The sequence below is a fragment of the Melospiza melodia genome, chromosome 5 (genome assembly GCF_035770615.1).
Source record: "Melospiza melodia melodia isolate bMelMel2 chromosome 5, bMelMel2.pri, whole genome shotgun sequence".
In the NCBI taxonomy this organism is placed as follows: Eukaryota; Metazoa; Chordata; class Aves; order Passeriformes; family Passerellidae; genus Melospiza; species Melospiza melodia.
Window position 1 is genome coordinate 20,204,633 of NC_086198.1, and position 26,748 is coordinate 20,231,380.

Here is a 26,748-nt window from a genome sequence, read left to right on the forward strand (position 1 = left end):
TGACAGGAGCACTCACTTCTCAGTTTAAAAGTAACGATTGATTGCTGTCTTTGGCCTGAAATTCACGGCCTGGCTTGAGGAACTGGTAGACAGTTATGCAAAACATCTTTGCCTGTAAATTCCAGAGATGTTATTGCTACAGGACTGGCCAGTGGTCTTCTCTAAAGGTGTTCTTTGTCTCTGGAGCCCGTGAGGCTGTGTGAGTGCGCAAACACAAACCCGGGCAGTCTGTCATTACCCTGCTTAGGCAAGCAGTCTGTCTGACCGGCTGGGCTGACTTTGCAGGGTTAAACAGAGAGAATGGTCATTACATCTTTTTACACTTTCATTCACAAAATCCTGTGCACCCACATTCTTGGATTTCCACCCCACGCCTTGATAGCTAGTTTCCGTACTGCTTCCCTAGTATTAACCAAAAAAAGGTTACTAATTGCCTGGCTTACTGAATGACACCCTAATACCAAGTACTTTGCAACTTGATAATTTATTGTGAGTAAAATTATTTGTTAATTATTGTCTTTTCTTGGTCTGTCTGTACCATTGTTCCTGGGGCACAGGTATGTGTAAATTGATTTTGTATCATCTGAAAGAAGCGAGTGTATTTCCTTATTTCACACTGTTTTGCAGGACAGCTCATTTTAGTGTGTAATTAATTTGCAAACAAAGGCAAACTACTTAAAGTTTTATTAGGCAGGTTGCAAAATATTCTTGATTGTAAGAAAATGAAATAATTTTTTAGGAATATCTTTGTTATTCATACTGTGGAGTAACAATAGGATTAGTCTGTCCTAGTGTGATCTGAAAGCTACCAGAAATTAATTCATCTGTTGTCCAATTCCTTTTTTCTGGCACTTCTTCCTGAGAACCTTTGCAATTCTAATGAATGTTTTTCATCCTTGTTTCAAGGCTCAAGATTTCAGGTAAATGATGTCTCAAAATCTAGCTGTTTGCTAAAAACTATTTCTTCTGTAATACATTTTTACCTGATCCAGGTGGTCAGAGTTTGCCACTGAACTTCTGCACACATCAGGGAGAATTTTCTGCATCTCACAGGGTAAGCACTTCAAGTGCTACCTTTTCCCAGCATAAAAAAGAAAAAAGAAAATACAAAATCAAACAAATGGGGAAAAAGAGGAGGAAAAAGACCCCAACAAGGAATTCTAAGGTATTTTCTTGACTCACGTATTGAAGGAGGAATCAATCAATCTCCATCACTCCATCAAGTACTTGATTTCCTGTGGGGATGTGTGTGTTTCTGGGTGGAGCAGGGAGTCCTTTGTGTACAATCTTTTCTGAGTTTTACAGATTTTGAAAAAGAAAATAACAGGGTGGGTGGTGGGGAATGGAAGGTGCAACCCAGGGATAATAATAATGCTTGACAGGTACCTGTGTCCTCAGTCAGTAAAGCCTCAGGTAAGGCAGGCAACTGCGACAATGCCCTTTCCACAGGGAGCTTGGAAAAGCCAAAAACCCAATTTATTGATCAAAACAAATGAAGAAATCAGTGTTGCAGAAGCAGCAGATGTGTTCAGCTCTTCCCACTGTCCTCAAAAGGGCCTGCCCAGATTCTCCTACAATTGCATTGAAATGCCTGTGAATGGATAACTTTGGGGAAAGATGGAAAACGACTTGGTATGTTTTGGTAAAATTTTCATCAAATTTTCCTCTTGTCTTTTTTCTTTCTTCCTCTCCCTTTATGCTGAGGCTGTTTCTGGAACAGAGTGAATGTTCCAACAAAAATAACTGAAATCTTGAGACTTCATGGGAAAACCAAATGCTTCACGCTTTTTGGCACGTGCAATGCAAGTGCATCAAACAGCAGAAAACAGATTTGCTTTCTTGTAATTTTACTTTTTGGTTTCTGATTTTCGAGTTTTGATGTAAATGCACATTTTCTCACTGGTGAATCTCCATTTTTTCCCCTTTCCAGCTGGCTCTGAAGAATCACGTTTGTGCTGGGAGACGGGAATTCCAAGGAGATTGGTGGCCCGTTTCACAGAGTAAGCATTTTCCACAGGCGGGGTTATGCCAACCATTAAATGACTAACATGTAATTAGGAGGCTGGATACTTATAGTTGTCTTGTCCCTGATGCCAAGGGAGTCCAGGACAGCTGTGGATGAGTGAGCACTGAGGTAGATGAGGCTTGGCTGACCAAGCTGTTTATGTCCATATTTGTTTTTGCGTGGCTCCCTCAGAAGACAAGTGACCTAGTGTTGCGGACAGCGCGGTGCCTCTCCGCTGTGGGTTTTACAGTGAGCATGTGGTAGAAGGTGCAGCCACTCAGGGCAAGGCCTGCAGTAGGGATACAAGCTGGACAGAAAGGGAGTGCTGGAAAAGGGAAATCTCAGGCACTTCCTGTTTCGCTGTAGTGAAGAACAAGTCTTCTTGCTTGGGCCGGTTTATCTGCTCACTCCATCTCTGCCTGGGGAGCTCTTTGATGCGGAGCTGATCGGAAGGTTGCAGTCTCCTTATCAACTCCATGCTTACCTCTGTTTGTTTTTATTCTGAAGTTCGTTCCCTCATTTTGCAATAACCCACAGGGTGCTGGGTGTTGCGCCAACCGTGCCTCAATGAAGGATCTTCATTCAACAGCTTTCCCTTCCCGTCACACCAGTCAATGCGACTCCTGCGTTTTCCAGCACCATTCTCTGCGCAGCCCAGACTTTAGCCAAGCCTTCATTGGAGGCCAGAAAGGCTACCAGGCCTACCGGGACCTACCATGGGATCTTCAGAAGTAGGTGGCATGCTTGAACCTGGCAAGTTTAATTTGGAGGTGTAATGGTGGTAAAGCGTACTGTCTATGGGCTTCAAGGACATAGATCCAGGGGAGAAATCTGTTTTTTCTGACCTTTTCTTCTCAGTGCTCTACCTATGCCTCTTTCATCATTTTAGACCTGGGGTACATCCTGGATCTGTTTGAAATGTGCATTCTGAAAAGAGATGATAAACAGAGGGAAAGCTGAAGAGGAAATTGCAGGATGAAAGAGTGGTTTTGGAGGTTGTGGTCTGGATGAAAAGAGTAACGTGGCTGGAGTGAGAAATGCAGAAGGAAATCCTTCTCTAGCATGGTCAGGAGTACAATGATTTGCTGTCTGTTTAGAAAGATGATGTCAGGTTGACACTTATCTTTTCTTCCTTCTGATCATCCTTATCTGCCTACAGCAGAGTAGGGGAGAAACCAAGAAGCTCTTTTGTCAAAATCAAGTGCTAGTAACATGATTTTTGAAAAACATGGGGTTTGATCAGGTGTACTTGCAATATTATTTCTCCCAAATCCTGCAAAAAATCCTGGTTAAATAAGTAATGGCAGCACAACTACATAAGTGGAACACTATAGGTGTTCATCATTCTGGTTTTAACCCTTTTATTTTAACGAAGAAACCATGATTTTCAGGGAGGAATGATTAGATGGTTTGCATCAGAAGATATTTCAGGCAGTCAGAAATTCTGGATATCCTTAGTTTTGTTTTACCATAACAATACTTCAGAAAGCACTGGAAAGTTCAGAGTATTTTTACAAAAATAAGTCTTCCAGGTGCAACACTATGCTATTGTCTCTTGGGTCAGAACAGAGATTGGGTTCTAGATGTACAGTAAATATCTTGGAATTTGTAATTTCTATTTAACTCACTGGATTCTGGATTCCTATGGCAATAGGGGAATGCTCAGTCTCCCAGGAGTGTGGGTTTTTTTGTTGTCCTAGCAGTTGATGAAGCTGAAAAGTATGACCTCAGGGACAAAATTCAAAATAAATTGAATTGTTTTTTAGCATCCTAATGATCTGGCAGGATGGTTGAATTTTCATGTGTGATTGTTAAGGACTACAACATTAATCTCTCTGTGTTGCTTTGGGCAAATGGCTGTGGATGATTGCAAGATACTACTTATTTTTTCCATCCTCGGTATTTTTAAAAGTTGGGTTTTTAAAATAATTTCAGGGCATGCTGAAATAGAAACATTGTTTCTGGATGGACAAAACTTATTCTTTGTGCCCACTGAAGTGTTGTTCTCATTTTGTGGAAACAATATAATTTTAGTCAATAGTTTAAAATTTGCCAGGAGAGGAGGAAGTTCATCTTTGGGCTCTGTGCTGCTTAGTAGTACCCTGCTCAATACCCAAAGATTTTCTGCTCCATTTAATATCCATAACTTAAAATATATGCTACTCTGTCTGTCAGGAAAAGAAGAAATCCCCATCAGTTGTGATTATCAGTTTGTGTTTATTACATAAGCAGGGAAAACTAAGAGAGAGTTCTCTACCTAACAGAATTGAAAAGCCTTTTTTTTTTTTCGTTAGATGTAATTCTCCTTGCCATGCCCTTGTGATATCAGCAATGGTGTAAATAATTTTAATGACAGTGTGCTAGAGGGTAGTTAAATAACCTCTGAGTCCAGTTTGGTTGCTTCCTATTTAGGAAAGGATTTAATTGTTTCAATGGTTCTTTAAATTATTATAAAATCTAAAGTACATTGGGGGAAATCTGTGTTGGATATTTACATTTGGGAAAGGAGGGAAACTGCCTAGTCTTAATCAAAGCTCCTGTGTAACCAGAGTTCTTTGCTGGGCAGGGATGTGGCTCTGAGTGTGGAGCTGTAAGCTTTGCTGTTTGAGCTCATCCCCCTCTCCCTTAGTCCCTTGTAAGAGTGGGGTTTCACTATTAGCTTTATCCAGTTCCTAGATGCCTCTTTTCAAAGCATTTCAAGCTAAGTTGGAACATGTGCTCTGTAAAATCCTTCAGGAAGCAAAGCTGCTGTGGAAACCTGGGTGAAGTAGACAGCCTTGCTGGTCTTGTCCTGCTGTTGTGCTGTGTCCTGCACTCTGGGAAGCAGGTGCAGTGTCCTCTCTGCAGCTTCCTTGTGAAGCTCTCATGCCCTGGCAGGGTGAGGTGCAGACCTCACTGGTGCTGTATATGGCAGTCCAAAAGTGAATATGCAGGTGGAAATGCAGTGTCACTTGCACCAATTTGTCATGCAGTAGGTGGGCAAAATGAATGCAAATTACAGGCTGCTGAGGTGTAGCAGGAAATGGATGCCAGCCCTGGTGCAAGGACACTCATGTGCCACTGGCATTAGTGGGAGTTTACCTTGATTATTGCAGGAGGCAGATGTGGTTCCTGCATGGTGCCAAAGAGAAACCTATCCTGCCCAGATTGTCCCAGAGCAGATCCTGAATTCAGGAAACTCTAGTGAAATATTTTTGCTTCTGGAACTCACCACACAGCTGATTTGACTCATATTGGAACCATTGATGTTTCCTTGCTGATTTCCCTCAGTTTCTGGCCAATTTAGACAGGAAAACCAGAATGAGACAAGACCCCATCCTGAGCCTTAAAATCTTGTCATCTTCATTCCCTGAGCATGACCCAGAGTAATCCCAGCAGCTTTTCTGGCCTCTGCTGTTCCTTTTAGAGGGTGTTTCAGAAGTATTTCCCTTTATTGTTTTTTCTCCATGAAGTTTTATAATTGGGCATTTTGGGTCAGCATAAGCTTTGCAAACGAAGGCATTCTGCTTCTACCACATACTCCTTCCATGTTTGTGTTTTTTTACTAAATGCAGATCCTCCTTTTGAATGAAGCAAAGCTAACACAAAGCTTGGGATGGCTTAATTTGACATGCTTCTGATAGTAGACAATCTGAAAGCTTCATGTAGTCTGTGGACAGATTTGGTGATAATAGGGAGACAGATTTTATACAGAATTGAACACGGAAATTATCCAATTTCTCTGCCACTGGAGAGTTTCCTGGGGTTTCAGTATCAGCTGAACCACCTGTCTAGGGAGATTTCTCTAATTTCAGCAGCATTTTTCCCATGAAGAAATTTGTCCATCTCTGTTCAGTGAAAATACATTGCTAGATTACAGCATTTCATTGTTTATCTACCCAGCCTAGCAACTGTTTATTTTATATTGTGGTTTAACCTCAAACAGGAGCTAAGTGCCATGCAGCCACTCACACCCTACACACACCACCCTCATCCCAGTGGGATGGGGAGGATATTTAGGGGAAAAAATGTAAAAACCAATAAGTTGAGATAAGAGCAGTCTGTTAATTGAAATTATTATTATTAATAATAGAGAGGGAACAAAAAAAATCTCTAAAAAGACAACTGATGTACAATGCAACTACTCACCCACTGACCAATGCCCAGCCCATGCTACAGCAGGGAATGGCCCCTTCTAGCCAACCTTCCCCCCATTTATATACTGGGCATGATGCTCTGTGGTATGGAATATCCCTGTGGCCAGTTAAGGTCAGCTGTCCTGGACATGCTCCATCTCAGCTCCTTTCCCATCTGCTCACTGCCAGAGTGTGGGAAACTGGAAAGTCCTTGACTGACAGTGAGTACTGCTGAGCCACAACCAAATCATCCCTGTGTTACCCACAGTATTCTCACACTAAGCCTAAAACATGGCTCTGTACCAGCTACTAAGAAGAAAATTAGCTGTATCCCAGTCAAAACCAGGACATAAAGTATAAAGCACAGAAATAGGTATTATTATCCAGAAATATGAGCATTTAAACAACAGAGGAAGGTGGAGGCTTTGGGTCAGATTCTGAGTTCACATAAGCTGTCACAGGTGCACACCAGCAGAAGAGCTGTATCAGAGTTGCAGAGCTCCTTGGGAGTGATGTTATGTACCAGTAAAGAGATTATTTCAGTAAACAAATTGAAGCACATCACTGTGCTACTATTTGTGTATTTGTTTTATTACATTGCATTGTAATGTAATATTAATACTACTGCTATAGTGATTTTTATCTTTTTTTTTTTTTACTCAAAGCACCTTAAGAAATAGGTACTATATGTGTCCTAAAACTGTAGTGAAGTTTTGTCAATCTAAGCATGCCTCTCTTATAGGAAGGACTAAAAGCAGAGGACATGTAATTGCCCACAGGAGATCATCTGCAAAACAGGTGACTGTTTTGGGTTTGGCTATTCATCAGCCTGTCCTGTCAGCACCTTTCCTGAGCAGCCACTGCCAGTGGGTGGGTGCCAAAGCAGAGCCTGTGCTCTCTTTCCTGGTGCATGCTGACTTGGCTGGACACTGCCTCTGGCACAAAGCTCACTGCAGGTAATGGAGAACCTCCACTGGTGTCCTAGAGTGCTTCCAGCCCTGGTGAGGAAAATCTTGGAGGCTTTTCCTCTGAAGCAGGCAGTTTGACTCCTAGATGGCAGTTTAAATTCTGCTTCTTTGCAAGAAGTGAAGCTGAATTTCAGTAGGCAAAATATACTAATTTCTTCTATAAAGTAAGAGTTTCAGGCTGCAGTGAGGCAAGTGCATTTATGATTTATTTAATGCAATGTTTATCATTTGTTAACTAAACATCCTTAAAGACCCAAGTTAGGATATTAGGCAATATTTTAAATTTTCCTTTGAGACTGACATTTTTCTTTTGATACTCTTCTGTTACTAAAAGTCAGACATAATTAACTGTGTCTTTCTTATGCCTTCTACAATGCAAACAGGAGGGATCCCTCTGGCTCTGCATTCATTGGTGTGAGCTCCTTGTTGAGGAAAAGGTTCCTGAAAGGCTTCTTTGTGTATGATGTGAAGGAACCCAAGTATGGAATGCAGGGCTCCAAATCACATACCACTGTTCATGGGAGGTTTCAGTGGGTATTTCTGGGAAAATGTCAGCTGAATTTCAGTTTAAAAAGCTGAGACAATATTGGGAATTACTAGGAAACCAAGAGAGGACAAAGAAGTAAAATCATTATGTCAGTGTAGACAATTCTATGGCAATTTTTGTTGTTTCTCTTTGCCAGCAAGTATTTCAATCCTCTTCCTCATTGGAAAAATCTTAATCTGAGATATAGCAGTCTTCTGTCAAGAGATGAAATCCAGTCTTTGTTTACAGTGCATTTAAGATTACTGCACAGACATGGTTTCCTGGGAAAGAGCAGAGTTCCTGGGGAAGAGGGACAGGCCACTTGCTGCAGGCAGAAGGGACCTTGTCAGAAAGCCCTCTGAGGTCAGTGGGGAGCTTTCATCTTCAGGTATTTGGTTCAGGCATGAAATTTCCACTTCTATTATGGAGGACTTCAGTGACTTTCCCAGCTGGAGTGTTTTTAGTCTTAGTGTGCATTTCAGTTCCTGTTCCCTTGCTTTGAGCACATAGCTCCCATGGAGTAAGCAAAGACTGCTTGCCTCTTGGTCTGAGAAAAATAAATTCCCAGTGTTGAACTTTTATCAGCTCTCTCCAGAGTGATCAAGCCCTGACAGGTCATCACGTGGATCTCATTTGTTTCAGTTCTGGCACAATAACTGTTCTGGCAAATAACAAATATTTCTCTTGTGTGTACTGAATACCTGTAAATGCTGTTCAAGTTTACACAGTGGGACGTCAGATAATTAATTTTTGAAGAATGAACCTTAGAAGGTACAGCAAAGCAGTAATAACATTCAAAGTTAATGCGAATAAAAAATTATCAGTTCAATGATCTTTGTGGGTTTGTGTCACAGATATCTTTGAAAACCTGGATTAGAAATCCTCTTAGTCTGCAGCATGTCTAGTCAAGATGTTTGTGCAGATGGTACAGCCTAACCAAGGATGTTTTGCTCAAAAATACCTTTTGTTTTTAAAACCAATTTTCATTTTAAAAAGAAATTAGGAATGGAGGATAAAATTTAACAGCTGTTTCTTGTTTATATATAAAAGGAAGGGGGAAAGTTTAAGATAAAAATCAAGAAAAAAGATATCCAAATCCCAAACAGCACCTCCTCCCCCTGTTAAGTGACTTTCTAAGATTAATTTGTCAAACAGCATCTCGTTTGAGGAAATTCAGTTTAGAAGCTGGTGCTGAAACCTCTCTGCACCTCTTTGAAATGATGTTCTTAAACAGGTTTCATGAATTAGATGAAAGTCATATGTGTGAGTAGAATTACATGTGTGAGTAACTGTTGTGGACTGGGACTTTTGTTAATGACAATATGGAACTTGAAATACAAGAAATAAAGAATAAGAGTTACAAAAAGTTTTACTCTCTATACAAGAGAATGTTGAAAAGGTTTCAGATTTATAGTACTCTGTTTAACTGTGTCCCAGCCCTGTTACTTCTGGTCTGAAACTGCTGTTTCACTGATGTGATAGGCAGTAATTTCTTCAGGCTCACCCTGCTGTGGTGCAGAGGTGACATTCAGCCTTTCAAATGGGCTTCTCCAACCCAGCATTTTGGTCTGAGGTTATGCCAGGGTCATTACAGCTGAAAGACCTTCCAAGTGTTTTCCTTCTGTGCAGCCTAATGAAGACAACTGCTTTTTAAATGAGAGTATCTACAAGATGATAAGAGTAGGTTAAATTAAATGCACTTCTGTGTTTGTTTTGTTGGCTTTTCTTGTAACTCAGTTTCATTTCAAACATTACAGACACATTTGCAAAGCATTTAGGCCATGCAAATGACTATTATCTGGAGTGAGAGGAAAAAACCCAACAAACCATAAAACAACAAATGCACGTTGAACTCACCACTGAGTGATTCAACTGAGTGATTTATGATTTCACCTAAAAGCTACAACTTAGAAATTTTCTTGTTAGTGAGGTAGAGTCCTGACTATTTATACTTCCATATTTTTCATTTCTCCAGCTGAAATTTTAAGGCAATTTTCATACAGTAGTTTCAGAAATAATTTTGGAGGTGCTCATCTCTGAACGGTTAATATGACTTTAATTTCAGTCTTTGTTTTTTGGAGGTCTTCTTGGTTGGTTGGATGTGTTTTGTTTGTCTGGCATTTTGGGGGTGTTTTTTTTGCTATGGAGTCACAAATGAGTTTTGACGCAAACTTGATGAGAGGTTAATGGCTGTTCTACAGGATAGCAGGAGGGAAGGAAACACTAAATAGGACATGCAGAACAAGTCAGAACAGATCCAAGTGACAAATTATTACTCCATTTTCATTCAATCACATATCATGATATTTGGCCTGAGTCAGTTGTTTTCCAAGCCAAAGTAATAAGATTATAATTGTAAGGCATTGCACTGGAATTCGAATGAAATATCAGGATCTGCTTTGCTATTTATGAGCCATGCACAGTGTCTTTCTGTCCTTTTCCTGCACCAGCTGCAGGGGTCACTTGCAATTATTTCAACTTATTTGAATTTATTTAAACTTCTGGCTCATGAGGTGTGTGCTCCTGGAGTGAGCTGCGTGTACTTTGTATGTGGGAACTCACTGAGGCACCTCACACCCTGGGGAGAGGATCCCTGCAGCCTGCTTTCCTGAGGTGGGCTGTACTTAACCTGCAGGTGTGCATGTCTGCATGGGTGAGGTGTCTGAAACAGAATGAAGGACTCTTTACCAAAAATAGTGGCTTCTTGTTCTGTGTTTTGTAATGGCTGATAATAAAAAATAGCTTTAAGTTTCTTAAAGAAGTCTTTGAGTTTATAGACAGACAGAATTTGCTCTAACCATCTTTTTTTTTCAGGGAGTTTTTAAAATAATACTGTGTCCATTGGCTTTCCATGAGTTAATTTTGATTAAGGTTCCTACTCACATGTCTTTGCCCGTCCCTGTCGTTCTATCACTTCAGCAAATATTGCTTAAAGCAGTAGTTGCCTTTGTGTTTAGATTCAGTCTGAATAAGGCAGGAAACACAGGCTGGCCCTCTGAAATCTCTCTCTTTTTTTTTCAGCTCTGTTTTGCAGGCTGAAGTGGACTGAGCAGCTAGAATAATGTACAGATATGTACTATACAAAGAATGGGGTGCTTTTTCCCAATTTTACTGCACAAAGCAGTTTTGGGAGCAATGATGCCAGTGTGTCTGATAACTGATTTGCTTAACCAATTGAAAGCTGTATACATTGCTGTGTGAAAGTTCACCTACCTGAAAAATAAGTTTTGGTCTTGCAGATTTCTAGTTGGGAGTCACATGAGAATCTTAGTTAAGACTCTTATTTTATTTGGCCCTAATAATACCTAAAACTGTCAAACCTGTCTGTATTCTTTGACTTCTAGCACATCCCAACACCTATTTCAAAATAGTCTTGTGTCATGGTTTCATTTTCAAGGGTGTTGGGTGAGAAGTCAATTAATATTGCTGGGAAGAATCAACTAATGTTGATTGAACTTTAGCTTAATTTTTGGGGGGGAAGATGGGGGCCTTAAATAGAAAAGGATCTCTTAATAATCTACCTTTGTTCCTATTTTTCCCCAGAATTCGTCAGTCACCTATCAAAATAAGGCATCTTGAGCCCTGGAAAATCGCTGTAATCGTTATTGGAGCAGCAGTGGCAGCAGCTATCACCATTGGTCTCCTAGTTTATTTTCTGGCATATGGTAAGTTTTGCATAATGTATCACTATTCCTGTGCTTAGTGAATTTCCTCTGTCCCTGTTGTACCAGATGACACTGCGAGTTTTCACCAATCTGTCTAAAGCTTATTTGGGGGAAAAAACACTGGCTTCTCTAGAGCTCTCTTTCCTTCCTCATTTAGCATCTTTGCAGATCTCCTAGGAACATGTCCTGCTCTGCAGGGTCATTTAGGGCTGTAGTTTCTGCTGGTTTTCATTTACTGTCACTCGTTTCACATTTTTCTCATGATCTACTTCTGGGATAAAGTCAACACACCAGTGTCTGGTCTCCCTTACGTGAGTGCCAAACAGAGCTTTCTGCATGTCTGTCTGGGGTGTTTCTCTGTTCCCTTTCTCTGATCACTAGCAGTTTCCTGCCAGGGCTTGGTGTTGAGTGGACAGGCCAGGAAGGAAGGTAACTAAGCAGCAAGGTGCAGCTTGTGTGAGCCCCAAGTGCTGTTGGTTGGCCAGAAATGTCACTGCTGGGAAAACTTGGATTAGATCACCTAACTGAATCAAGTGATTGCTCCTAGCTTTTGGAAGCTGGATTTGAATGGGTTGGATACACTGAAGGCTCACCCACTCCCTAGATGTCAGGATATCAGTCAGTGCCAGGTGTTTCTCTAAAGTTCATTCCTCTTGGTACTTTGAGTATTGCCTGTTCCTCTTCCTTCCCTTACAGATCAGAAGCTGTTCTATTACAGTGCCAATGTAAAAATCACCAACATCCGGTACAAGAATGAATTTTCCAGACAATCCTCAGGAAGGTTTAGAGACCTGAGTGAGAGGGTTGAGAGACTGGTAAGTTTGCATCATTGTGCCTTTCCATTAAGGACTGTGTGATAATACAAGAGTCATTAATGTGAACAGTGCACTCGGAGACCACAGAGTCTGGTGTACCCTCAGTTCCCTGGTGGGCAGACCTAGGAAATGGATAGCAGGAGAGACATGACTATACCTGGCACACCAGGCACTTGCCACTTGGCATCTTCTCGCCTGTCACTTCTCTCTGTCTCTGCAGTGGTGAAGCAGATATTTAAAATAATCTCAGCTCCCTCCTATATCACTGGTCATGGGATCACAGAATACTCCCAGCTGCAAGGGTCTCACAAGGACCGTGAACTCCAGCTCTTAAGTGAAATGCCCATACAGTGATTGAACCCACAACCTTGGTGGTTTTAGCAAGAGGCTCTAATCAGCTGAGCTTATCTCATTGTTTGTGTGTGTTCTCTTTCCATGAGTCTGGCTTCGTGATTTATGTCCCATTGTCTCTAAGGAAAGCATTCTTTTACACCCTCTCCTTTACAGGGTGGGGAACTCTACCTGTTGGGCTGCTACTATGTGTTGAGAAAACAACGCACGAGCCCTTTTCCTGCGCCTTTGGTATGTTTTGTTGGGAAACCCTCCTACAAATAGCAGAGGTTGCTGAGTGGCTCTCAGTCATACAGTAGCTATGGAAATAAATAGACACATTGCAATTTCCTTTCTTGTTTTCTCTTTGGGACACTACCCCAGAGATGCTAATTACAGAGTTCATCTCTATACAACAATAAGCACGTGATTGTGCTTGTATCTTTTTGTGTTTCATTCATCAGAATCCGATGCATATCTCTTACGTCCTGTTTGGCAACCATGCACAGATACCCAGTTAAAAGGACAATGCTTTGCCCACCACTATCATTTAATTTAGGGCAATGTCACTTGTCCACAACAAAATGTGAGCTGTGCTGGACATTGCTCTGGAGAAGTAGGGCGCTGTGTAGGGACTTGGCAGTGCTAGCATCTCTTCACAGCTTCACTGCTGAGGGCTTCAGTGATCTTAGTCAAGTTGTGCTCTTCTCTGTATGTGTCTGTTCTCTTTCTGCCCTCTTTGTCTACTGGGACCCATTCCAGATTTCCCAGGATGTACTTCTGGTGCATATCTGTATGCACAGAATCTTACACAGGCTGTGTTGGCTTAGGTGGTACCACTTTACAGCTATTGCCTAATAATTGCAGTAATTTTCACCTTGTGATATAGGATCTTGGAGAGGGAATGTTCTCCCTGACCAAGAAGACACTGTGTATTGCTGAGGGGGGAGAACAAAGGCAAGAACTGAGAAGGAGTCTGAGGAATAACACTTCACTGTCTACAGTTGTATCCCTTTCTCCCAATCCATTCCTTCTTCATTTTCTTTAAAAAACATGTGCCTCCTTTGGCAAAGAAACACCCATTTTAGCTAAGGAGTTATTTCAGACAGTGTCCAATGCAATCAGATTTCCTCTGAACATGGCTATCAATTTAGATGCTTGAATGGAAGCCAATGCTTTAGAAACCCCATCTCCTCTCTGGGTGTTGAGCAGTTCTGACAGTAGTGACAGTAAATACCAGTGCAGGTTGAGCAGTGAGAACCATTATATCAGGGCATGTTAATTGCACCTGATAAGTAACACCATAACAAACATACACAGAACTGTGCTGTCTTTCCTTCATTCCTGTAATTTTTCTTAAGAGCTGTCCTTAATTCGACCATTAAATTCTATGTTCCTCTCTCAAATTTTATTAATTCTTTGCTTCTATAAATGGTCCCCGCTGTAAGTTTGACTTTTTGTGGTTTTAGTTCCAGGTGTTCCATTTAACAAGGATGTATGAGATGGAGAATTGTCTGTAACCTTATTGAAAGCAACTCCATAGAGTAATGAAACAATGTGTTCCTTGTAAGTCTGATTTTATAACAGCAAAACTCATCTTGTGGTGATAAAAATCAAAGCAATCTTTCCAGACACATGTATCCTCTTAATAGCTTGACAGACAGCTGTCTCAAAACATTTGCATTTTTATTCTCAGCATCTTCACAGCAACTCTGTGATAGAGGAGGAAAGACTTGAGTTCTTTATCACATTTTCTAATTTGCCTGGATTTACCAAAACCCTTTGCAGTCTTTCCTTGGCTGGTTTTGGATATCCAAGCCTTTACATTGTCATAGTAGTAACGATACCCTAAGCTCACATTGTGAAACAGTGAGTCAATGCAGATAAATGCAATGTCTTTCTCAATACTTGGTGCAAAGTGAACAGAAGTGAATCATCTCTGATAATCAGAAGCATTCAAATTACCTGAGTTAGTGCAACTCCCTGCCAAGTGTTCCCTTCTCTGACTCCTTCCTGATGAAGCCCTCCTTCATTTGTCTCCAGAAAGCTCCAGAAATGAGTTCATTTCAGAGTTGGTGTTTCATCAGGAAAAATGTTTTTGCTTCCATATGGAAACCATGTCGTGACTTCCTTGGGACCTGCCGCAAATGCCTGATGTTTGCTTTGGTTTCCAGATTTGAATAGTAACACCCATTGTGTGAACAACATTCCTGACTCTTATCTCATTGAAGGTGGGAGGGAATGCAGCCAGATCATGCCAGAGAGCTGATGAAGCTGGTGCACCAGTCAACATCTCAGGGCTGACTGGAAAGTCTGGAAAATGTCTTCTGGGGTGGAGCTGAGGGGACTGAGGAACAGATGATGAAAGGTCTTTACTCCTTGACTGGCTTCCTGTAAGTGTCTGTGAGCGTTTCCTTTGTGCTCTCTTGAAAATCAGACTTGACTGAATGCCACTAGGGAAAGAAAGATTCCAGCTCACCAGAGCCTCCTCACTTTTCGAGTTGGACCAGCCCCTCTTCCCTTGCCAAGCTAAAATGCTCTGTGCCAGACTGTCTCCTCTTACACTGGATAAAAAGGGCACAGTCTCAGCCTTATGGCTCCTTCTCCAAGGAGTTTCTATTTTGTAGTGGGTTCACTTATTATGTGGCTCCTCTGCACAACTTTTATGCACTATTTTTCTCCAACTCCTTCATCAGACTTGGATTTCCTTTTCTTCTCCCACAAAATGTATTAATTCTTTTGGATTTCCCAAGAATGCCTTGGAGACACTAACTACTCTCTTACTAACAGTATCCTGGAGGAGATTTCCAATGCCCTGCTTTAAGCTTTGCTTCTTCAGCCTCTCTGGCATGCCAAAGGGCAGAGGGAGCTGTGACAATCAGATAGACCTGGGTGACTGGGATGATCCCAGCTGCCTACTCTGGGCAGCTGCAGTAAATGCCCTGTGTGCAGGAAAAAGGGTGGAGGGATGTTTTGTCTTGTGTAGAAGACCCTTGACCCCAAGGAAAGAGGATGTGCAGTCAGGAGAGCTTGAAATGAGTATGTCAGTTTCAGTGGAAATTGTCTCAGCTGAAGGCTGGCAGGTTTCTAGCTGTGAGAGAGAGGTGTATATCAATATCAATATCAAGCAGCTACAGCAGGTGATCCCTTCCCAACGTGGCTGGTTGCTCAACAGAAACAGATATCAGCCTTTATCAGGGGTTTGTAAATGTACCTGTTGGCTCTTTTTTGCCACTACCATAAATTTCTGATACTTCCTCCTAGAAGGAGGTCAGTTTTCCCCTCCTCAAGAAGAGCCTAGGCAACGCTTCTTCCTTCTCAGGCACCTTGTTATCTCCCTGTCTCCTTCTCTGGCCAGAGCTGTTCCCAGCTCTGCTGTGTGGCTGCTTCTCCCTGTCTGAGTCCCTGTGTCTCTGTGGAACCTTGTGCTGGACACTGTACCCTCCCCAGCTGTCCTTCCCTACTCACTCCTGCTCCCATGTGCTGGTAAGCCTGGCTGTGAGCTGGGTGGAGGGATGTTCCTCAGGTGTGAGTGTAGCAGGGCTCCCTCCTTAGTTGGTTGGGTGGCTGGGGGAGAGTTGAGGTGTTTGTTTTCCCTCCTGGAGTGCCTTGAGCCATGGAATGGACTAACATGGGTTTTCCCTTTTGTTTCATAATCCAGAAGGCTCCTGGACTACCCTCTTGTCCTTCCACCATCTGAAACCAGCACAGAACTAACTGGCTGGATCTGGGCAGAGGGGTTGGGGATTATATTAAAACAGTACCTGGATGCTTCCACTGGGAAACCACTGCCTATCCAAATATTTCTATTGAATTAATGGAATTTCATGAAGTAATTTTCACCTCAGAACTCAGCACTGTGTGCCAGGACATCTTTAGAAACAGATGTCTTGCTTCAGCTACTTCAATGACAAGAGAATCTTCTATGTCCTTAAGTACAGGTGTTGGGGGAAAGTTTTTAATTAATGCAGGTCTTGAAGTTTGTCCTATCTGATAGAGCTGAATTAGTGTGGGTTTAATTTAATGCCTCTACTGGGTATTGCAGAGGCACTTGAGATTCCACTGGAAAATGCTGCACAATGGTTCTGATAATGGTGCCTGGTCTCAGCAGGTTGAAGGGCTCACTGCTGAGTCCCTCTGCTGGAACGGGTGAGGAAGGAGGCAGTTTTCTCCCTTGGGAGATGATGATTTTAGAGGTTATTAAGACAAACCTCTCACTGTGAATTGGGTGGAGAAGAAACAGAGAAGCAAGCAGGTGCCATGCATCTCCTTCCCTGCCCCCCAGCTTTGATACCTGATAACCCTGTTTGGTGGAAGGGTTAGCCTTCAACAGGATGCTTGTGACTGAGAGGCTCTCTGCTTTATACCCAGGGATAAGCTTGCATCATCCCAATATTGGGAAGTATCTTGAATCCTATAAGTTGTGAACAGATTACTGTCACATCTGCAGGGCCAAAGGGTCAGTCAAAGTTCTGATTAGGGTTTCCATCTGAGCTGGACTCCAAGGAAGTCTGTCTGAAAACACCAAGAACACTGGTGAGTGAGCAGATGAAGCTGCTGCTTTACAGCATTTGGCCTTTTAGGGTCACGGATGACTCAAATCTTCCTGGGGAGCAGAAGTGTGTGTATTGAGAGAGAGAGGGTGGTGAAATACAAATCCCTTCAGAGCTCATAGCTGCAAAACCAGGTGAAACTGTGCATGAAGTGTGTTTGTCACACCTTCCCTGTGGGTGTTTAGATAAAGCTCAGAAGTCTGGGGCTTGCCCCATCACTGCCTCATGGTCCTTGGGTTGGGAGGTTAATTCAGTAGGAGCAGATCCCCAAGGCAGCAGGTTTTTGAAACACTCCTAAAGAATATTTGTTCTGGGAGACCAGACTGTGAGGATCATTTTAGAGATGATAAGTAAACATGCCCTGAGAAAAGGGAGTATGCTAACATTCAAGGGAGTCCAACATGAGTTTCCATTTGTACAGCAAATGGAAAAGTGCAGGTATCTACAAATACCATGTAGCTTCATTTGCTGTGTGTGCAAAACCCCCACTTATTTTCCACTCTTAGCCCCTAAAACAAAAGAAAATTTAATATAAATTAGCCAAATCAGAAATTATGGTATCTGCAGCAGCCAGATCTTTCCAAGGACTTTTCAGAGGTTTTCAGCATCCAGACCAAAGTGAGTAAGAATGTTCTGTATGTAATAAATTTCAAAAGAGATTTGGTAGTGTTTATGGATAAAGATCCCAAAATCTAAAACCTAAGTCTCTATTTAAACTCAAGCATTCCTAGGCTTTATATGTGCTCCCTCAAGTAATTACATAGTACCAATATGAGATAAAAAGAACAGAACTTTAATTAAAGATTTTCTTGTTCATCACTAAAGGCAATTTTATTTACAAAAGCATCTATAGAACAAAAGCCAGAATAATTAAGCTTTTTAAATTTAGCTTTTTATTTTCTTCTGGAAAACAATAATATAAAATCAGAAAAAAATCTTTTATCTATGTAAAGAAAGTTATTTAAGGAACATTTTGAGGAGAAAAGTACCAAAATAAATTTAGGGGATTTGATAACTTCCGCTTCATAACCATAAAGGGAGTGATTCTCTCAAATAGGAAGCATTGTCCTTGGACTGGCATGGTACAATCGGGGTGCCCTCTATGGGTGGCTGGGGCTAGAAACAAAGCAGAAAGGATTTTCCATGGTAATTTAGCTAAGAGGGAGACAGCAGTGGATCAGTGGCCAAGATGACAGCCTGGCAACATGTTTGTTTAGCTCTGGAATTAGAGGTTGACAGCACACTTGACTGTCAGTATGTATATATACAGGTGTGGCCCTAAAGAGATAGGTGAAATGCTGTGCTGAGAGAGAGGAAATAACTCACAGCAAACACCTGCATTTCACTTGGGATGCTGTTTTTAGAAGTTCCTATTGAAATTAAAAGAAGAAAAAGACAACGGGTGTAGGTATATAATGCAGAGATTTAAAAACTGCCATACTTTCTTGCTTTTTAATTTTGTTTTCAGTTTTTCCTGTTTCCATGGGTCACATGGAAACAGGAAAAACTAGCACAGGAAAAAGTAACACAGGAAACAAAATTCTGAAGAAAATATAAAGCACTTTTAAATGCTGGTGGGAGTTGATGCAGTGTAACACATGGGCCTATGGCTTAGTACTTTTCATCATCTCTAAGACCTCAAACTTTCAGTGAGCTCTACCTAAATTTCATGAATTTTTAAAGATGAAATAGTTAGTTATCAAAAATATGCCTAATATCGAATTTTTTTTCCCATGTAAATTCACTGATCCTTCAACTTCTTTCATTCTTTGACTTACTAATGTAATACAATTTTCTCAAGTAAAAGGCATGCAAGCTGATTTTTCTTTTTCACTTCTTGGTTCATGAAAGCAGAAGTTGTAATATGCATGTACAAATCCAAAAAAGTCATCACACACTTCACCCCCAATAAACAAGTAACTTTAGTGTTGATCCAGTGTGCATGATGAGAAGCTCTGAAATGTGCACAAAGAGAATGGATGGGGAAAAAGGAATTCAAAATGAAGCAAAGCACAGCTATCGATAGTGTGTGTGATTAAGGGTAGAACCTTATCTTAATTATAGACTCACAATCCAGAATTACTGCATTGTTTGCAAGTAATTATATCAATGAAGTGATTCAAGATGCAAACCAGTGATCAAAATCTGGCTGGTCAAAAGAGTGGCTGCTTAGATCATGGTCTTGTCCAAAGGGGGAAACTAAATTCAATACTGAAGTTGTGTGGTTGGTGGTATTTGGGCACTTGTAAGCTGAATACATAACCAATGATTTTCCTCAGATTTCACAAAACTGTTATTTTCCTAAGAGGTATTTGCTCTTGTATTTCAGCTCCTTACCTTTAAGTATTGTTTAAAAAACCCCCAGAATGCACGTAGTAATTTTTCTGGGGAAAGTGTGTTGTTTTGGGAAGAAGAAAATCCCCAACCACAAAGCCCTTCTCTGGATATTGGCACAGATGCCTTTCTCACCAAACCTGATTTTCTCTCCCAAAGCTGGAAATCGCCCCCCTAAGTGGACAAAATTTTAATAGCAGTGTGAAAGTTTTAGGAAGCTAATTATGGATAATTGAAAGCAGGGAGTAGGAATGAGAATACTTAGGTGACCTTAATTCCAGCTGTCACTAATACACATAACTATAATGAAACATTCATGTCATTACATGCCTTTGAAATTGGTTGCACCAAGCATAAGCATGGTACTTTAAATCCTGACGTTATCCCATGTATTAGTCCTCTTAATTTCTTTTATCCGAAAGACCAATCTTTTTAGGAACTACAATTATACAAGCACAATAATTCCTCTTTTGCAGATGTGGCCTCTGGGAAGCATCCAGCTGAGCTCCTTATTTCAGTGCAGTCAGGCAGTGCTTACTCACCCCTCAGCTTTAGCAGCCCTGTTAGCTTAAACCCTGTGAGGAGTTTGTGATGCCGTTTGCTGATGTTTGGGATCACACAGCTCTTGCCCACTGTGAGACCTGCTGTCCTTGTGTGCGTGGTTTCTGATGGACCATTCTGAGGCAATGGTCCCCTTGCCTCTGGTTTGCTGGAGGCAAGGGGACCATTGAACTTGCTCTCCTTCAAGTCTGTTTTCTTCACCTCAGGCAAGGACTGTGGCTGTAGGGCTGTGGTAGTAATTGGAATGTATGTTTCCAAGGAGAGTGTGATGTCCACATCCTGGTTTGGAACAGTGCCACATTCTTTTTTTTGCTGTCCCTGTCAGTCTTTCTCTTTGTGTCCTCTCTCAACCCCTTAGTTGAAATCAGGGCTGTAAAAATGTCAGGTTCTCAAGGGAGCAGCTACTGGATTTGTACTTTGGTCAGCTCTAGGGGTCTCAGCATGTTGAACTGTAAACTGGGGAGAGTCACTGAATCAAGTTGTATGTTGCAATTTCTATTTATGGTCAAAAAGCTTTAAATATCACTAATAATAGGCTTTACATCCTAAGTAGCTACTGAGGCAAGAGGAAGAATGTGGTATGAGGATAGCTGTTGAAGGACTAAACTGGCAGCAGGCAAAAAAGCAATACTATTGAGCAATGAGAGGCTTTGTGCTCCCATGTCTAATGAATGCTTTGGAACATCCCATGCAAATAACTCAGTGCATTCAGCAAATATTCCTGAGGAGAGTTCTGTCAAACTAGATTTAAGATAACTTTTTGATGAACCCTGTGACCCAGCGTGTGGTGGCAGAGCAGTGTGTGGTGGGAGAAAGCGAGGGCTTGACACAGCCAGCCTTGCTGGGGCACTTCCAGACACAGCCACACATCTGGGCAAGGCCAGCTCATGTCAGTTCCCACTACCCAGAAGCAATGGGATCCCTGTTGTGACCTATTTCCAAAGTTTGGGTGTTTTTTGGGTCCCAGGGAGGAAGGACATATTGTGAGACTCTGAAATCACAAAGATTTTTACAAAAAGAATCACAAAGATTTCAGTAGATTGCTCACGGGCCTTAGAAGGTTGAGCATGGTACGACACAAGAAAAAGAGTATGATGATGAGATCTGGAGTTTTTTGAGACAGAATAGGAAAAGAAGTCTTGTTCATCAAAGTATAAAACAACTCTGGCTACAAGGAGCAAGGAAGAATTTCCTTTTTGTCTATGTTTGTACAGTGGGAATGTTTTGCCCTCTTACTGCATCTTTGGTGCTGGCCACTATTTGTTGTATTGTATTGGATGGACCAGCACTCAGGAACAAAGTCCAATTTGTCTAAGAAAATTGTTCTGCATAGAGAGAAGTGTAGTAAAAAGTTTGGAAATTATAAATTAAACTGAGGAAATTAGAAATGTCATTTTCTAAATAAAGACCATCAAGAAAATGCTTCTCACTTAAAAAGGAGCAGGACTTGGCACTTGGTTCAGAATGTACATAGACCTTGTCTGCAGCAACAGCTGTAGCAGTTGAGCTGTTGCTAGACAAGGGCCAGGAAAAACAGTGAGATGCACTTTAACAGTGGTGAATTGAAGGGATTTGGTCATGACAGTGTCACTTTTGAGGGGCTGTAATCAAAGCAAAATATTTAAAATTAGTTTAAATGCTTTTCCCAAGCAGAACCAGGTCACACCTAGTCACTGAACAAAGTCCTAATTGCTTTTGCTCCAATGGTTGTGACTTAAACTGAAAAGAAAGCTATTAGCAGGCTGGAGAAAAATGTTTTCTGTTTGGTGTGTGAAAGCCTTCACCAAAAAAAAACTGTAAAAATATAAGGCAGAACATTAATCTCTGAAAGTTTTTATCTGACAGCATCTTCCTTCATACTCTCCTCTTATATAAACTCTGTATGAATATAAAAATTATGTTTAATAATTTTACCAGAATCATAGTTGAAGGAAAGAAGAGGTTTGGGTCATATTTGCCAAATGAATTCATCAGCAGTTGAGTGGTAGGCGACAGTGCAGAGGTTTGGCTAGGGCTTCTTTCATGATACAACACAGTAGTTTGCAAAAGTAAAAAATGTTAGCTCACATTTGAAGGTGTTAAAGGCCCTGCAAGGTTCACTGAAAACAAAGCCACCCTTCAGTTATTTTTTGTCTGTGGGTGATGTAGTGCTAAGGCAACACTTAAGGGTGGGAAAGTCAGTGACAGTGTGTAATGGAAAAGGTGTCTACTTTCTCATTCAGATATGAAAGTGTGAAAGAGGATGGAAGTAACACAGATTTGGTATAATTTTAAATCATATGCTTCCTGTTCTCCCCACGAAAATTATCTAAGACGCCTTCTGGATTGAATGTTCTGAAAACAGTGTCTGTTACTGATAGTTTAGTTGTGTTTGGACTCCACAGAGTCTTTTTGTTAAAAGTACAAACAAAAGTTTTGTGACCCACCACTGGAAGTCTTTGTCTCTGCTGCAGCACATGGTGTTCCTAATCAGACTGAATGGAACATCTTGGAAGCAGTCCAGGCTAAGGAGAAAAGGAGAAAGCCGAACATGTTGGGAGTACAAAAACCACAATCACACAAGCTGCTTAGGCTGTAACAAAGATACATGAGAGAATGGATGATAGAAGTAGGGATCTCTGTATCTGCTGCAGAAGTGCAAGTGGAAAGTGTAGCAAAACCAGTTGACATTTGAGACAGTAAGGTATCTTGAAGATCCAGCTGTCAGGAGGAGATAAAAGACTTGGGAATGTCAAATGGACACAACCCTCTCTTGCAAGGGAATGTGAATTCCTGCCCTCTTCACTCCCAAGCTGAAAGTCCCTCTGATTTCACTGTGCTTGTTAGCAATGCAGCAGCTTGAGGTGTATCTCAGCCCAGCTCAAGGCTCTCTTTTGATTGCAAAGCACTCCTCAAAGAAATCCCTGTCCCAAAGATCTCAAAAGTTCTCAAAGACGAGGCAGCTGAAGATAGCACATGCCACTGCATGCCAGAAAGCTGGCAGTGCTGCTCAGCCACATGCTTCTGCTTACACAATCACTGGTGCAGCAGTTAACACTGTGACAGAAATGATAAGCAAATGTTATCATTAAAAAAAAACAAAGCAGAAAATCTCCCTTTTTGTCTAAGGAAACTGCTTCCAATAACCAAGGGAGGTTGTGGTGGAACAGGATGTGGAGTTATAGGAAATAAAACTCTTTTTAACTGGATGCATCATCAAATGCAGTGGTAGCAGCTGGCAATCTGCAAAGTGAGAGAATAAAAAGCATTCTGCCTATCTACAGCAGCTTGTTGCAGTTGAGATGTCTTTTTCCATAGAATTTTGTCTGTTTAAATGTCAAACTAATTGCAGATAACTGCCAGTAAGAGCAAGGTACAACATCAGCTAAATGCATGACCATTAAAAATGTTTCTTTTTTTCCTTACTAATGTATGCTTAAAATCACCTTAAAATAATAATTGTGCAGTTTTCACTTTATAATTATTCTGCTTCAATATCCCTGTGCAATGCCATGAAGCTTCATATTGTGACAGCCAAGGCTGGTAAATAGGGGGTTTGTGTTCCTTGGGAGGAATCACCCCCAGATTTCATGCTTACATGCTTGTTTCTGTATCTGACATATTTCCACATATGAATAGTTTGAGAACCATTATTTTTTTCTTTCCTTTGGAAAACAGAACATCTTGAGACTTGGCTAAAATAGACTGCCTTTAAGGGCTAAAAACAAAAAATAAGAGACAGCTTACATGATGTTGTAAAGCATTTCTGTGCAGTTTTTCCTGTCATGCATTTGATGTTTACAGGATATGTTCAATTTACTGGGTCTTGCTGGTAGGAGGAGTTGCTGCATAACTCACCAGTGACTCTGCTATTTCTCAATCCTTCGGTGATCCCGAGCCATTCCTGGCAGAATTTCATGCCATGTTATATCACACTGAGCTGTCTCAGACTGATCCTGCAATCTTGAGATGACATCCTGACAGGATGTAGTTGAGCAGGAACTGGTAAAGATGTTATTTGGGGATCAATTCCTTAGGAGTCCTGGATTTCCAGTTTCCGATGAGAATTGCTTGACGATTGTCCAAGCATGTGGAAAATCACAAGGGTTATCGGGGAACATGATAATCCAATAATAATTTGGAATTATTGGTGGCTTTGCTATAGATTTCTGTAAGACCAAGGGTAAAGGCTGTGTCAGAAAGGACCCCTACAAGAGAGGCTGAGTGCACTGCAGAGCACAGCATGCTGTATCCGTTCTGTGGGCAGTCTTCAGGACGCTGTGCTTTGGAAGAGTGCAGCAGTGTGTTCCAAGGTTGTTCATGTATTTCTCATTATGCCTGGGAGTGGATGAGACAGCACTGCAGTGGCACACCGATGTAGCCATAGGACATTTAGAAAAATGAGCTTGCTTTTTTATGATACGCCTTAGGTCAAAGGGGAAATGATTATAAAAGATCTGGGACAAATATTATCTAGAGGCTGGGCTGCTCTACGTTTCTTGGCTCTGTAAGCTGTGAGTTTGTTACTGAACGCTGTTTTCTGAATGCTCCTTCCAGCTATATGTCCACTTCCCTCCTTTTTTGTTGTTATCTTATATTTTTCTTTTTTCAACAGATCGACAAGACATTTTACAATTCCATTTTAAGGAAAAAATACATCCGTTCACGCTTAATCAGAGTGAGGTATGTGAGATAATAATAAATGCACGCAGCTGAGATAAAATTAAATGTACACCAAGCCCAGCTAGATCTGATTCAGTACAGTGTATTGTGTGTAAAACCAGAGCATAATCCCTAACTGAGCATAATCTAGTTCTGAACCTTGCTCTCCTTTGGATCTTAATGCAGAAGATATCCTTCAGTCAGTCCAAATTCCAACAAGTTTGTGTTCAAATTCTGAACAAGCTTTAGTCATTAAAGCAGAGATAACTAAAGCTATCTAAAACCAAAAAGGATTTTCAAAACTATTTCTTACACTGTAATGCAGATGTCATTTCTAGCATTTCTATTGCACTGGGCTTGTCAAGTAAAACCAGGCTGTGCTGGCTCAGAAAGTCCCACTTATCATTGTGGCTCTGAGAATGGGCATAAGTAGGTGCCCAGGAAACAGTAGCAGCACAACAGAGCTGTGATAACTGCTTCTTGGTATGCTCCCTGCCTCCAGGTATTTACCACTTGGAAGTTCTTGAAGTGGCTGCGGTTTGTTTAGCAGCCCTCGGTGGCGTTATTTCCCAAGGACTTGTCTGTTGTCTCCTGGGCTCTTGAAATCCATGCACCTCGGTCCTTTAGGAAGGAGAAACTTGAGAGGAACCACCTTCTTTGGATCATTCAATGACCCCTAGCGCTTGTGCTGGAAGAGATGATAAAAAGTTGATCGCTACCCCTCCTCTCCGTACATTTACTGATTCTGGACACTCCCATCATATTTTCTCTCTTGTATTCAATAAGATCCACTCTTTTTTAATTTTTCATTTTTCAGTTGGAAATCCCAGTCTACTCAACATTCTTTGCATTTCAAACTGTTTCTTATCATCCCATTCCATACATCTCTCAGGTCTGCTGTTCCTGCTTTTTTGAGATAAATAGGTCAGACCCATAGTTGAGATTATCACTGAGCAATGTGGAACTTTTTTCCTCTTTTACTCTCTGTTCAACTGCCAATAATACATAATGTTTAATTTGATTTTTTTTAACCACTGTTAAGTGCTGAAAATTATCTTTTTACATAACTGTCTATTGTAGTACTAAGATCTTGCTCCTGAGTGACAGTGCCCAACACTTTGCAAAGAAACCTTGAATGTCTTCATAATCATAGACTAAAGCTACAAGACTAAGATCTAAAGTGCTGAATGTACACCTCTTTGTTCTTACATGGTTTGTGACATCCTGCCTCTGCCTTAGCTTAATCCCCAGTTACATACAAGCTTTAAGGACATTTTTGATACTGTCTAGAGTGTTGCAAGCATAGGCAGAGTGATTTAGGGATCTGAGAGGCCAATATGTAGGGATAAATGGTATTTTTCATTACTTCTTTTCCCAAGGACAGACTGAGGTATTTGTGATGTTTGCGGTGTTGGATGCAAGATTTGCATGCGCCACAGCTTGTTTGCTTTTTCAGATATACACTCTTTATGCCTCTTCAAGGGCTCAGACTGCAAGTTCTTTTGAGCAGGGTCATGGTTGTGAATTTACTTGGAAAGGACTGTGTGTATCTTTTGGCTCAGTATAAGCAATGCATTAATAATAATGCCACTGCTCACTAAGAAAGACAATACTAACCTTGAAAAGGTGTCCTTGGCTCTGGATCTCTGCTATATAATAAGTGAATCAGGGTGGGCAGTACTTACCCGAGGGTTTCGAGAGGTGTGGTTTGCTTGCAAGAGTTGATATGGTAATTCCAGTGTGGCATAGCACAGGAAGAGGAGTGGGGGGAGAGGTGAGGGAACACCTCAGAAATGCAGAGCAACACCCACAGTTGGATCAGATAATATCTGGAAAATAAATGAAGTGGCAATCACGCTGAAGTTGGAACAAATTGAAAAAAACAGTCTGTTGAAAAGTTCACACACAACTTCTCAGTCTCAATTATGAGATCCTTGAGGCAAGGAGTGTGTCTTTCTGCTCACCTACAAACTACTTGGCATGTCTTGGTGTGCTTAAAGCCTTTTCTTTCCCTTCACTGGCAATATCAGGAATGTCTGTTTCAATTTTGCACATGTTCCCTTCAAAGATTAAAGCCTGCTTGCATGAGTTCTGGATAAGCTGTCCGTCTTCTAGTTTTCCTTTATGTAATTACAAATTTCCAAGACAGGAATATATAACTAGGAGATCTTCTCTTTTCCTTTCCTATCCAAAGAAAGAGAAACCTGCTTTAAGTTCTCCCCCTGTATGAAGTAA

General features: G+C 41.2%; 1 protein-coding gene across 1 annotated transcript in view; it reads left to right on the forward strand.

The window, feature by feature from the left end:
* Positions 1–2,338: 2,338 nt before the first annotated feature.
* Positions 2,339–26,748, forward strand: part of LOC134418996 (transmembrane protease serine 11E-like) — a 41,735-nt gene continuing 17,325 nt past the window's right edge. Inside the window, exons 1-4 of the mRNA XM_063158001.1 lie at positions 2,339–2,736; positions 11,158–11,279; positions 11,976–12,094; positions 24,467–24,534. Coding sequence (XP_063014071.1) covers positions 2,573–2,736; positions 11,158–11,279; positions 11,976–12,094; positions 24,467–24,534 — 473 coding nt within the window. The 5' untranslated portion in view covers positions 2,339–2,572. The remainder of the gene's footprint in view (positions 2,737–11,157; positions 11,280–11,975; positions 12,095–24,466; positions 24,535–26,748) is intronic.